General features: G+C 49.5%; 1 protein-coding gene across 1 annotated transcript; it reads left to right on the top strand.

Moving 5' to 3' along the window:
* The first annotated feature begins 647 nt into the window (after positions 1-647).
* On the top strand, positions 648-13243 carry THY1 (Thy-1 cell surface antigen). The gene is made up of 4 exons (XM_083589192.1): positions 648-773; positions 8750-8823; positions 9645-9983; positions 11127-13243. The coding sequence occupies exons 2-4, from the start codon at positions 8787-8789 to the stop codon at positions 11237-11239; spliced, it is 489 nt and encodes a 162-aa protein (XP_083445318.1). The 5' UTR covers positions 648-773; positions 8750-8786; the 3' UTR covers positions 11240-13243.
* The last annotated feature ends 603 nt before the right edge of the window (positions 13244-13846 follow it).

The raw sequence follows: 13846 nt of genomic DNA on the forward strand, positions 1-13846 counted from the left end.
TACTTGCACTGTGACATGCTTTCGAACTGCTAGGTTGGCAGGAGCAAGGACCGAGCAACGGGAGCTCACCCCGTCGCGGGGATTCGAACCGCCGACCTTCTGATTGGCAAGTCCTAGGCTCTGTGGTTTAACCCACAGCGCCAACCGCGTCCCTCCCACGGAGAAGCTACCTGAGCAGTAATATTGGGGAGACAAGCCAAAGGCATCAGCTTGGGTCCTTGAGAGGGTCAAGGGTGATGGAGCAGGCCTTAGCCTAGCACAATGGTGGGGGCTGATGAGGGATGGGCACTGGCTGGGCCTGGTAAGTGCTGAGGAAGGCAGGACGGGGCACCAGGTTGGTGAGATAAAGGTAGGAGATACGGGTTGCCCCATAACCACCCATGGAATCTGCATTTGTGGAGATCAGCCTAACGTCTTCTGGGAAGCCCTCAAGTAGAACCTGAGCCCACCAACCAACCTGAGCCCTCTCCCCAACTGCAAGTCCCTAAAACTGAGGCACACCTGAGAGATGCAGACCAGCCACCACGGCTGTCACTTCCGCCTCTCCTTCCCGGCCGTGTACCACGTGGCGTGGGAGGGGGCTCCAGAAGCTGCTGAAGGCGCTCGCCCCACCCCTGCAGAGAAGTCCGCTTTGTACCGCAGGGGGTGGGGCTGCGTGGGCGGGGCGTGTCCCGGAGCCCCGCCCCTCCTCCCTGTCGCCTCGTGCAGCAGTCTCTCGCCTTGCCCCAGACTGCAGGAGGCAGAGACGCGCAGCATCCTCGCTCCGGACGCAGGTAACGGGGCTTGCTTCTCGTCGGAGGAGCCCATCTCCAGGGTGGGGCGGCTCCAGGAGGAGGGCAGGGAGGAAAGGGGGTTCGGCGGGAAGCGGGAGACCGCTGTCCCTTCTCCTGTTCATATTTTCTTGCCCCCACCCCCGGGAAATTTTGGAGACGTGAGGCCGCAGAACCGGAGGCGGAGGGTGGGGTGGGCGATGAAGAGAGGTGGAAGAAGATGGAGTAGGAAAGGTGGGATGGAGGAAAGGAGCGGTTAACCGCCCGGGGGAAATGAACGCACGAATAAAAAAAGACTGCATTCCTTTGCGCAAAGGTACAGGCACAGCGTTTACTCGTGAGCAAATGTGCCCAATATTGCTCTGTTAGGGAGAGACAGAGCCGAGGAAGAAAGAGATGAGCATGGAGGAGGAAAGAGGCGAGTGGAGGAGCCACGAAGGTGGAGGAGAATAGATCTGGGATGCAGGCAAGGGCAGGGAAAGCGGGATGGAGAAGATATCGCTTGAAGCGGGGAGCGATGCCCTGCAAGGGAGCAGGATTTCAAGAGGGACGTAGTCGACGGGTCGGACTCTTGCAGCAAAAACATCAAGGAGTCTCCTGTCACCTTAGAGACTAACCCTTTTATTGGGGTTTTTGTGGACCAGACTCCGCTTCCCCAGAGAAAAGGACGGCAAAGGGGGCAGGGTTGGGTCTCTTACGCTTTTGCATCCTCTGCCTTAGTGACCCTCTCTGGTCCCCTCTGACGCAGCAGCAGCCCTGGAGGGCGACACCATTGGGCGCTGCCATCTTTCTCAGCACCAGAGCTTTTCTTGGTATTCTTATGAGGGTCTCCCTGTGGGAGGGGGCTGCCACCCTGCCCTTTCTCTTGCAGATTTGCCCGTTCTTCCGCCTTACAGACCCCACCGCCACATGCAGAAAGTGTTGGGAGGGAGGGGGAGAAATTCGTCTCCTGCCCAGAAATGCGTGTGTGTGTGAGAGAGAGAGGCTGTACTGATGGAACGGATCCGGCATCCGATTTCCAAGACTGCCTAACGCGGGCATACTTGCTGTATCAGCGCCACATGGCTTCGGGAGGGGGGAAATTGCTGCAGTATCCCCCACAAGGTAGAGAGCCGTTGCCCTCGAACCAGTAACCTGATCTCCTTGGGTGGCGGACTCCAGCTGGGTGTCAGGAGCGCTGCGGTCACCCCGCCAAGGTCTAGGAATGTGGAAAACGCAGGTGCAGTCTGGGAAGGCTGGGTGCGGGACATGGCGGTGCCGCAGACCCTGTGCCAAGCGCTCTGCTGGCGAGGCTTTTTCCGCAGCTGCCTGTTCTGCAAGGGCAGCACCTTAGCCAGCCCTGCAGCAGCATCATGGTGGACTGCATTGCTGGTGCAGTCTAGACCGGTCCTTCGATTTCCTGTGGGGTAGGTGTTATTAAAGTGGGGGGCAAGGAAGCATCAGCACAGGCTGTTGTTGTTGTTCAGGCTGTGGCTTGCCAGATCTGCAGGCTGGCTGCAACTGACAGCAGTTTGGTCTGTCTCTTTAGCTGGTGACCAGGGAGGAACCTTCTCCAGGTCAGTGCAGCTCCTTTATAGGAACATACAGCAGTCTTTACAATGAGCCATAGGTCTATGTAGCTCAGTACTGTCCACACTAAATGGCAGCAACTCTCGGGCAGGAAATCCTGGAGAGCTGCTGCCAGTTGGTGTGGGATATACAGAGCTACATGGACTAATGATCTGGCTCCGTATCAGCCAGACCATTGGTCCGTCTAATTTAGTATCATCCGTTCTGCAGGCAGAAAACCACGCATAGGATTAGTGTTTTGGCTACACTCACTTGCAGTGGATTTTCAGGTGGGACATATCCAGCCCTGCTTGGAGGTGCCAGGAAACTTTTGCGTGCAAAGAAAATACCCTGCCACTCAGCTGCGCCACTTCCCCACAAACCCAGGACATCGCACAGCTCGAAAGAAATGGCCTAAACTAATTGCAGGGCTATGAATTCTCCTACTGTCTGCCTTGAAAGACTTTATTTGTTCCAAGTGTTCACTGGGCTGGTTCTGCATAAACAGTGCACTCAGGCTATGCCCAGGGGTGCTATTCTTACAACATGGGCATAGCTGACCAATCACGGCGGTTCTGCCAAATTTTGTCCTCGCTCAGGGTGCCATATTACCAAAGTCTGCTCCATACGGAGCGTGCCTATTGATGTAGGGTGGGGAGAGGGAGGGAAGCAGCAAGACAAAGGCAGGCTTGATATCAAATTAAGGCATGACCGTTAGGAAAAGGGGAGAAGTTGGGGTGTGCAGTAGATGGAAGCGGTTCATAACAACAGATGCCCGTCTGACAAGCCCATGCCTGCCTCCTCCAAATTCCTATTTATCTTATTTAGTTATCCCACCATTCCTCCAAGGAACTCAAGGTGGCGTACATACGTCTCGGCTTCCCCATTTTATCGGCACAACAACCCTGTGAGGTAGGCTAGACTGAGAGACCATGACGAGCCCAAGGTCACACACCCTGTAAGCTTCATGGCATGGTGGGAATTTGATCCCAGGTCCTAGTCGGGCAAACTAGCCAGAAATACCACACTGGCTCTTAAATATTCCTTCTCATCTCTCTCTTCCCCACCCTTCGTCTCTTACATCCCCTTTCAGGGACCTTGGGAAGCTACCTGATATTGACTCCCTCGATTTGTCCATCCAGCTCTGTATTATCTACAGGGACTGGCATCAGCTCTCCAGGGTTTCAGGCAGAGCTGCCTCCCAGCCGTACCTGGAGAAGCAGGGATGGGACCAGGGACCTTCTGCATGCAGATTAGAGGCTCTGCTGCTCAACTATGAGCGTAGCTCAGTGGTAAAGCATCTGCTCTGCATGCAGAAGGACTCAGGTTCAATCCCCGGCATCTCCAAGGCTAGGAATGACCCTGTCTTTTAAACTCTGGAGAGCTGCTGCCAGTCAGTGTAAACAGTACTGAGCTAAATGGACCAATGGTCCCACTCAGTATAAGGCAGCATCCTATATCCCCCTCTTTCCATGAGCTTTAGTTTTACTAATTAGCAACCAGTGGGTCTGCTTTGAAAGGGGGGAGGTAGATGGTGCTCTTGGAGCAAGTTAAAACCTTCTGTGTCCTTTTCTGATGCAAATCACACACACTCCTTTTCATATCTGTGTTTTTACTCCACAGAGCTAATAGCAGTGGTGGAGGGGTGGGGAGGAATTGGCAAAAGGTTACACCGGGGGGGGGGTCAATTAAACCCCCTTCCCCACAGCAGACCTTCCTGGGTTTTCAGAACAGCCGCTCACATACACAGCCCAACTGCTAACTCATTAAAAAAAATAATGGGTTGTGTCCTAATCCTCACTCTCCAGCATCACATCTGCTTTGGGCCTGTGAGTCATCTTGTAATATATCTTCCCACCGCAGAAGTCAGCATGGGCAGCAGCTACTCAAAACAACAGAAGGGATAATTTTGGGGTACGGGGGGGAGCCTCTGCAGCTACAGAGGGTGCGGGGGTCCCTTGCAAGCTGATGGGCCACATTGGCTAAATATCAATTTATTTATTTGTTTGCTGCATTTATATCCCTCCCTCATCTTCCAAGGAACTCAAGGTGATGTGCATGGGTTCTCCTCTTCCCCGTTTCATCTTCACAACAACCCTGTGAGGTGGATTAGGCTAAGAGAGGGTGGCTGTCCCAAGGTCACCCAGTGGAGCTTCATGGCTGAGTGGGGATTCGAATGCAAAAACCTAAAAATACAGTGGTACCTCGGGTTAAGTACTTAATTCGTTCAGGAGGTCCGTTCTTAACCTGAAACTGTTCTTAACCTGAAGCACCACTTTAGCTAATGGGGCCTCCTGCTGCTGCCGTGCCGCCGGAGCATCATTTCTGTTCGCATCCTGAAGCAAAGTTCTTAACCCGAGGTACTATTTCTGGGTTAGCGGAGTCTATAACCTGAAGCGTCTGTAACCCGAGGTACCACTGTACAAAGTTAGCCCCTTGAGAAGGCTCTGGGTCGTGGAAGGGGCCACTGTCTCCCTCTGGATGTTACTAGTCTCCATCAGTCACAGAGGGCATGGCCAGTGGTTAGGGGTGATGGGAGTTGTAGTTCGGGAACAGAAGTGGGGAACCTGAGGCCTGGCATAAGGCACCTTCCTGTGTTTTTGTTATGCAAAATGGCTTTAGCTCAGTGGGAGAGTGTCTGCTGAAGGTCCCAGGTTCAATCCCTCACACTGGCTTCTCCTGGTAGGGCTGGGAGAGGCCCCTGCCTGAAACCCCCATAATTGCAGACAATACTGAAATAAATGGACCAGTGCTCTGACTCGGTGGGAGGTAGCCTTTAGTGCTTAGTACTCTGGGTAAGTACTTAAGGGACGTGGGTGGCGCTGTGGGTTAAACCACAGAGCCTAGGGCTTGCCGATCAGAAGGTCGGTGGTTCGAATCCCTGCGACGGGGTGAGCTCCCTTTGCTCGGTCCCAGCTCCTGCCAACCTAGCAGTTCGAAAGCACGTCAAAGTGCAAGTAGATAAATAGGTACCGCTCCGGCGGGAAGGTAAATGGCGTTTCTGTGCACTGCTCTGGTTCGCCAGAAGCGGCTTAGTCATGCTGGCCACATGACCCGGAAGCTGTATGCCGGCTCCGTCAGCCAGTAAAGTGAGATGAGCGCCGCAACCCCAAAGTCGGTCACGACCAGACCTAATGGTCAGGGTCCCTTTACCTTTACCTTACTCTGGGTAAAAAAAAGAAAGAAAGAAAATCAGAGTGGGAGACATCAGCACAGACCTTTTACAGAGAAAATGACCCCCGTTGCACTGCATATTCTCTCCCTGAGCTGCTGGCAATGCCTTCTGCCACTAGGGGTCCCCAGACTTTTGAGGGTTCCCAGGGAGGCATGTTTTGGCAGCGTGAGAAACTGCCATGGGCACTGTTGCCATGTGGGCTTGACAAATCACGAAGACCAAAACAAATGGGTCACCTAGATGGTTGCACACGGAAAACAAAGCAAAAAGGGAAAACACGTGTTCACACCCTGTCTCCCCCCGCTCTCCGGAAATGCACAATGCGCTCTCTAAAAAACAACAAAACATTAAAAGCCAGGCAAGCCACACAAACACACACACTCCAGCCTGCCTGAAACAGCAAAACCCCAAAACAGGCAACACCCAAAGGACCTTGTCTTGTATATCTGCCCCCCAAAGCTAAACTTCATGCAGGTATGAACGAGGAAACAAGTGAAATAAAAGTGTAGAAAGCTGCCTCCTTATCAGGTCCTTCTAGCCTAGCATTGTCTGCACTGACTGGCAGCTCTCCAGGATCTCCAACAGAGAAAGGCCTTCTGCACCACAGTAGCTACTCGATCCTCTTAACTGGAGTTGTGGCCGTTCAAGCCTGAGGCCTTGGTACAAGGCCTGTGTGCAGTGAGTCAAGACCTCCTTCTCTCCCCTTGCAGCAGAGACCAGGAAGAAAGGTGTAGAAGGAGGCAAAAGACCCCAAACCCTTTGATTGCCACAGCAAAAGGGCACAGGCTTGAAATAACTGCATGGCTTTCTGCTTCTTTGCCCTGCCTCTATTTCCCTCCCGCTGCTGGTTTTCCCCCCTGTGTCTTATTGTAAGCCCCTTGGGTTCAGGGACCTGTCAGACCTGTGCCTTCTAAAGCGACCCAGTTGTAAAGCTCAGGGAGGTTTGTTCAGGCATCCTGCTTTCAGTGCTGCAGGGAGGGGACAGCATGAAGCAGAGAGCCTTTGTGCATGTGCAGAGTGCCGCTCCTTCCTCACTCCAGTCCTGATGTATCTGGGATTATGAGGAACTGTCTTTCATAGTGTGTAACTTTCTCAGAAAGGCTGGAGTCTCCAAAGAGTCTTTCTGAAGACACAGCTGGGCAGGGGCGGGGTGTTTTTGAGGCCCAGACTGACTCCAGCTACAAAAGCTGAAGCTGCTGAAAAGACTCGTGGGCTGGGGTATCGTTTAGAGCTTTTTGTTACTGTTTTTGATCTCAATCTTTCAGGATCTTGATTTTTAGATCTTACCATTTGTGTGTAAATTTGGTTGTCTACTTTTGGGTGTGTTTTGTTTATTGTTTATGAGTACTTTTGTTATGTTTGTAATTATGTAAATCACTTTGTGAGCCACCTTGAGCATAGTTTTAACTATGGAACGGGAGCATACAAATAAGATGATGATGATGATGTTGATGATGAAGAAGAAGAAAGCGAGTTGGGATGGGGGAAGAACCAAGCTTTTTTGCCATCTTCCTGAAACGAGAAGAACAGGCAGGGGCTAGGAGCCAAGTGACGATAGGTTTTTCAAAGCCAGATGAAAGACTGGAGTTGAAATCATTCTCCTTGCCAAAGGAGCAAGCCAACTGCTAGCAGCTGTGAAACCCTTGATGGCTCTGCCAATACTGATGCAATGAAATCTAAGTTTTATGTTTGTACAGCAGGCTGCACACCCCTCTCTAACCTGCATCCAGGCAAGCAAGAGGCGTGCTCAGAGTTCAAGGACAAATTCCAGCCAGGCAAAAGCATTCACAGATTATGTGGAACAAGGCCGGCAAGGGGTGTGGCCTGGAGAGGGGAGTGGCTAGTGAAGAGATGGAGCTTGAATCATAGAATCAAAGAATTGTAGAGTTGGAAGGGACCCTGGAGGCTCATCTAGACCAACTCCCTGCAGTGCAGGAATCTTTTGCCCAGCATGGGGCTCAAACGCATGAACCTAAGATTAAGTCTGATGCTCTAGCGACTGAGCCACTCTGAAGAGAACCCCAAGGCTTGATAGACATCCTGAAGGCCCTCATTCAGCCCCTAGGTCTGAGGTTCCACTCCCCTCCCCTCCTCCTGCCATGCCAGAAGGGGCAATAATATCCCACTGAGAGACGCTTTTGATGGCTGCCCCACGACTAGAGGCTTCCTTCTTCTGGACGTTCTCCAAAGGCTGAGTAACCTCTAGGAACGTTGGGTCTGGGCCGGCAGAGAGAGAACATATTTCAGAGTCTCTCTGCTTTGCTCACCTTGCCTTCTGTGGGCCAGAGGCAAGTGTGGAGCAGCCCAGTCTGGGGTTTTCCTGGTTCCAAACTGTGTTGTGTTGGAGACTTGGGAGGAAAGGTGGAAAAGACTGAGGAGGATGAAGGATTTTCGCAAAGCCAACCGCATGGGACCAAAGGCTGCTGGGAGGCAGAACATGCACAGCAGCGATTCCCTATAGCAGGAGCAGGAAACGGTTTTGACCTCTGAGGCCACATAACATAACATAACATAACATAACATAACATAACATAACATGGGTGGGCAGGGCCAGAGGCAAAAGCAGATGGGGCAATGAATGCAAATTGTACTCGGTGAACACAGCAGGGCTTGCTTCTGAGCAGATACGCCTGAGATGGCACTGCTTTGCTCATGTGGTTTATTACTTAGGGGCGGTGAGAGAGGCTTCTAAGGCATCGTGCTGTCTGCTGGAGCCTAGCTGAAGAGGTTGATGAGAGTGGGGACATAGAAAAGCAGGCTGGAGGTTTCTGCTAAAGCGATTAATAAGTTCCTTGTTCCCATGTACCCCAGAAGTGTCTAGAAGAGGCTATCTATCTATCTATCTATCTATCTATCTATCTATCTAAAAGCACCTCTTTTGCCAAAAAGGCACACTCTCTCCATCTGCCTGTCTCGCTCTCTGCTTCATCACTCGTCTCCTTGGCGTCCTTCCCCACTGCAGGAGTCTTAGGATGACTCATCCCCAACTTAGCTCACCCAGCGCTGAGTCATGGTTTCCGCTGCAGGGGGAGAAGGGCCAGGTGGAAGGGAATCAAGGGCCTGAGGTGGGAATCAATGGGTGTGTGGCGTGTGTTGTCTAGGGAAATGCAGGCCCTCTCCCCCAAATCTAGCTCCTGCTTTCTAATAAGCTTCAGACCACGAGACCGGCTGTGTTCAGCCAGAATAATTTTTGACAATTCCCCTTTTGCCCTCCCAGTCCCATCTCTATATGATCGGGTGCCTTTTCTACTCCTAGATTCCTCCCACGCTCCACACCGTAGACCGAAAGGAAGATGAAGTCCACCATTGGTATTGCAGTCCTCGTGACAGGTAAAACTCATTGCCTTGTACTGATGTCAAGGGTGCCACTTCCTTACATGAAAAGTATTTTTTTTTAAAAAAAAAATGCCTTGGTTCTCAAATGCCTTGGTACTCAAACAACTTGGAACCCAAACCATGCAAACCTGGAAGTAAGTGTTCCGGTTCGCGAACCTTTTTTGGAAGCCAAACATATTCCGTTTTGAGTGTTACGCTTCCATTTTGAGTGCCACACTTCTGTTTCGAGTTTTACGCTGAGGTCTGCCTGTTTTTGCTGTTTATTTTGCGATTTTGCAGCTCTTTTTTGTTTTGTTTGTGTGACTGTGTGCAACCCAGTTCAGCTACTGATCGATCAATTGATTGTGTGACTGCAGTACATTGTTTATTGCTTTCATTTTATGGATCAGTGGTCTCGTTAGATAGTAAAATTCATATTAAATTGCTGCTTTAGGGATTGTTTTTAAAAGTCTGGAATAGATTAATCCGTTTTGCATTACTTCCTATGGGAAAGAACGCCTTGGTTTTGGAACACTTTGGTTTTGGAACAGACCTCTGGAACGGATTACGTTTGAGAACCAAGGTACCACTGTAAATGAATCAAAACAATAGAAAACAGCCCCCCCCAAAGGAGGTGGTGTCCTTGCAGTGACCCAGAAAGAGAGACCCGAAAGGGATGCTCCCCTTTGATGAGTTAATTAACCTAACTTGATGGATTAAAAATGCTCTTGTTGTATTAATTTCACCTCCTAACTGATGAGGCTGCAGGGATTGCAGCTCAGCTCTGCAGATCATTGTTTCTCCCTGTGTTGGTGAAAACCTCTTGCCTTCCTCAGTGCTCCAAGTTGCTCGCTGCCAGAGGATTAGAAGCCTGACCGCTTGCATGAGCGACCAAAGCCTGCGCTTGGACTGTGCGTATGAAAAGAAGACTTCGAATGCCCTGAGCTACGACTTCCGCCTGAGCAGGGATACCGGCGTGGGGGTTGTTGTTGCCAGCAACCAGAACGTCCCCAACGCCATGTACAAGAACCGGGCCAATGTCACTGTGTCCAACAACCTGGTGTGCCTTCACCTCGCGGGCTTCACCACCGCCGATGAGGGGACCTATGTGTGCAGGCTGAAGATCACCAACGACTATGAGGATAACCAGATGAAGAACATCTCAGTTTTCAAAGGTGAGCAGGAGGCCTGGATGCGAGGCAGGAAAAGAACTCAGAGGAGCTGGTCTTGGTCCTGAAACGGGGTGGGTGGGAGAGAAATTCAATCTCGTTTCCATCTTAACAAGAAACTTCCCAATTCACAATTAGACCAGAACACAGCTAACCTTCAAAATTCACACTTCTCCACATTTTGCAGTGCTGTTCTTTAGCCGAATAATGTGCACAGAAATGGAAATCCTGGGGATAACATGCAAAAAAAGGCACCTATTTTAGTGAAAACGAGACCAAAATTATTGTATTGTGGGAAGTTGCTGGCGAAAATGTGTATATTTGTCAAAATGGTGCAGCAGGAAAAATTCACACTAAACTGCTGTCAAACTTTGATGAACTTTTCTTTTTTTAAGCGCAAATTGCTGCAGAATTGTGGAGAACTGATATTAAGGCTGGATAAGAATGAGAAATTCGCAGAACCAAAAATGGATGGGTCTGTTCGTCCATAAGGGTGGTGAAGTGTGAATGCAGGCAAAGATGTTTATTGGGTTAGATTTAAGACAGGAGGCAAAGTAACCCACCCAAATTCACAGGGGGTGGAAGGGAGGATAGAAATCAGGTAGGCATATTTTTGGTGATTTATTTTGGGTTCATGACTTTATTTTCTTATCACCCTTATTAAGAATGGTACAATGAGTTAAAGTAAATAGAAAAAAATAAAAAGAATACATAAAAAACATTTTAAAAGGCAGAGGAAAACAACAACAAGAATATGACAATGAAATATAATTATGGTTACGGAACTATATAATATGTATGTAAATGGATAAACTTATGGTTTCCCTCAAGTCTACCTTGACTCATGGGTCATTATGGTTTTGATAAATACTTTCCAAATATCATTAGATTTGTCCATACATCATCTTCGACCAAAAGCGATCCATTTGTGGGTTGCAAGAGTTGTCATGTCATCTATCTATGACTTTACTGAATGATTCTGATAGACTGATTGCCTTTCCCAAGGTGATTTCCCTTTTTTTTAAAAAAAATGCTTAAAGAAGCAGACAGCATAAAAGAGAAGGTGGGGGTCCCCAGGCCCAGTGTTTTCATCAGGAAAACGAATGCAAGCCTTTCCCTACGTCTGAATGCACCCTTTGTTTCTTGCAGACCGGCTGGAGAAATGCGCCGGAATTAGCCTCTTGATCCAGAACACCTCCTGGCTGCTGCTGCTGCTGCTCTCGTTGCCTCTCCTGCAAGCTGTGGATTTTGTGTCCCTGTAAAGAAGGAGAAGCGAGCAAAATGGGGAGAGGGAGGGAGGGAGGGAGGATGGGGAGAGCCAGCTCAGAGCGGACTTAAACCCAACAGAGCATCGTGGCCCTTTCCTTTTTCATTGTTGTTCTTGTTCCAGAAAGAGGCAGCCAATAAGGAGGACGGTTTGAAGCCAAACCCTGATTGTATCTCTTAATATTATCTCTCTATATCTCTATATAGCCGCATAGCTGATGAAAGTGACTGATTTGCGCTAAAAGCCAGTATCATGCCGCTACATTCAAGCAATGGGTCACTGGTGGGGACGGACAGGAAAAGGAGGGGGGGATCCTCAGCACCCCATCCGGAAATCAAGCATGGCAGAATTTATATGCCACTGCCCTTTCTTGTTTTGTCCCACCCCATGCCAACTTTGACTATTCCAGTTCCTCTCTTTTTTTGCCCACCTCCCCCAAATGTGCCCTGCTTTTTTGGGGGTGCTGTTGGTCTTCTGCAGCTTTGTCTTAGAGACTCGAGGGAAGGAGGCAATGCCAGCGAGCCTCAGCATGCTTTTTAAATTTTAAACCAAAGAGGTGCCCAGCAAAACGTAGAGGGGTCAGGCAGGAGGGGTTCAGCCCCACATGGGCATGGAGCAGGGGTAGCCAACAGGATCTTAGACTCCAACTCCCATCAGCGCCCAGCCTGCTTGGCTGTTGACCAGGCATCATGGGAGTTGTGAGGGTGGCAGCATGCATTGAGAGCCTGCATGTTTCTTGCAAACCACTTATAGGTTTAAGTACAATCAGTGTATACATTTCGTTAAATGAAATAAATTAACTTTTGGAGGACAGCCACACTGCCTACACGCAGAGTGCCCTTTCACCTCTGAAGTCCACAGCGGTCCTTATTGCAGCGTGGCCTCCTTATCTGCTGGGAATCCTCCGCAAGAGAATGGGAAATCTCTTGCACCCAGGGTTAGGTTGCAAAAGGAATAGCAGAAGCTTTCAAATTCACTACCGGGGGTGAGCGCTGGCTGCTGAACGAAGGAGTCATAGCTTTAGTGGCATGGAAGTCATGTGTTTGCATGCAAAAGGTTCCAGATTCAATCCCTGCCAACCTGTCACTGAAAGCTGTTTACCGGGGAGCAGCAGTGAGGGAGAGAGTTGTATGCGGTGACTTTCATTGGTTTCTTTTCATGCATGGCTTGTGGGCTTCCCAGTGTGGGCAAGTGCAGAAAGTTGGGTGCTGAGCTCAGGTGCAACTGACCCAGCAGGGCTCTTCTTACATTTGGAAGAGCAGCGTGTGGGTGAGCTTCAAATTTGCCCATCATTTGCTGTGCATAACAGGATCCTTGAATTGGCTGGGTTCCGTGAAGGAGAATTAAAATCAGCCCTAGCCCAAGCAACTGTTATGCTAACCCTGGTTGGTTGGTTTTTTAAGGAAGATTTTAAAATTATTGTTGTTGCACGGCACCCCAGTCTCCAAGTGATGTAAGATTCCGGTGGTTCCAGCTGCTTACCCAGGGTTCGTGGAAATGAGGCATGGCAGAGACTGTGTTGTCTTTAATATATATGGTTTATTTACACATATATACAACTTGAGCCTATGAAGGAGGAGGTCACAGCTTCAGCACCCGAAAAGGGTTATGTTTCTCCCATAGTCACAGCCTTGGGTTCAAACAGACATCAAATATTGCTTTCTAACATTGCTCTCCCTCTCTTTCTTCAACTTGCTGCTTTCCTTCTAGGACACATCTCTCCTCACCTCTCAACCCTAAACTCTGGCTTTATCTGTTGAGGGAGGGGGACCCACCCATTTGCAATCTAGCACAAGCCCTTAGGTCTTTTGTTCTCTTAATGGCCCATCACCCAGGAGGCTAGCCTGACTTGATTGGCTTTTGAACACTTGCTGAAACCAGAAATTAGACACTTCTAGCATTCCATTTAACACCCCAAGCCTTGGTTAAACACTTACTGGATCCAGGGATTAGAGTGATCTGGCACCCACAAACTCATAACACTACCCACCCCCAAAAATCAGACACCTGTCCACACATTTTCAACAAACAGCAAAATATCTCTCCCCTGCAGAAAATTCACAGACAAGTTAGCCAAGGCATTAGAAAACACATCGCTAAAAACCGATGATAATAATACACAATGACACTTTTAACCCAACCCAATACTGAGTACAGTAACAGCTTATTCCTTTCAAACAAGTCAAGCCTTCTCCTTTCTCCTTAGCACACACTCCGAGTCAGTTCTGCGTTCCACGCTTGGCATGTCCAAGATAGTGAGTTTTGACATGTTTAAGCCAGGATACAGCTCTCAGCACCCTTGTTCATTCTTTCCCTTGTGCTCTCGCTTCACAAGGCAGCTTTCAAACATGCAGTTAGCTGAACAGTTCCTACAAATCATTCAGCAGCCCCAAACATGCAAAAAACACAAATCAACAGCATTCAGAAAATAAATAAAACTTGCCCAAACTTCCAGGATGGTCCCCGGCAGCAATTTGTCTGTTTGTCTTGGGATTTCACAGAGTTCTCAGTTCCAAGTAGATCAACAGTTACTTTGGGGCTCAAATCACACAGTCAGGGTTTGTTTTTCAAATTTCTCTTTCCCCTCCCCTCTGGTTGTGGA

Source organism: Podarcis filfolensis (assembly GCF_964270895.1).
Source record: "Podarcis filfolensis genome assembly, chromosome: 15".
NCBI lineage: Eukaryota > Metazoa > Chordata > Lepidosauria > Squamata > Lacertidae > Podarcis > Podarcis filfolensis.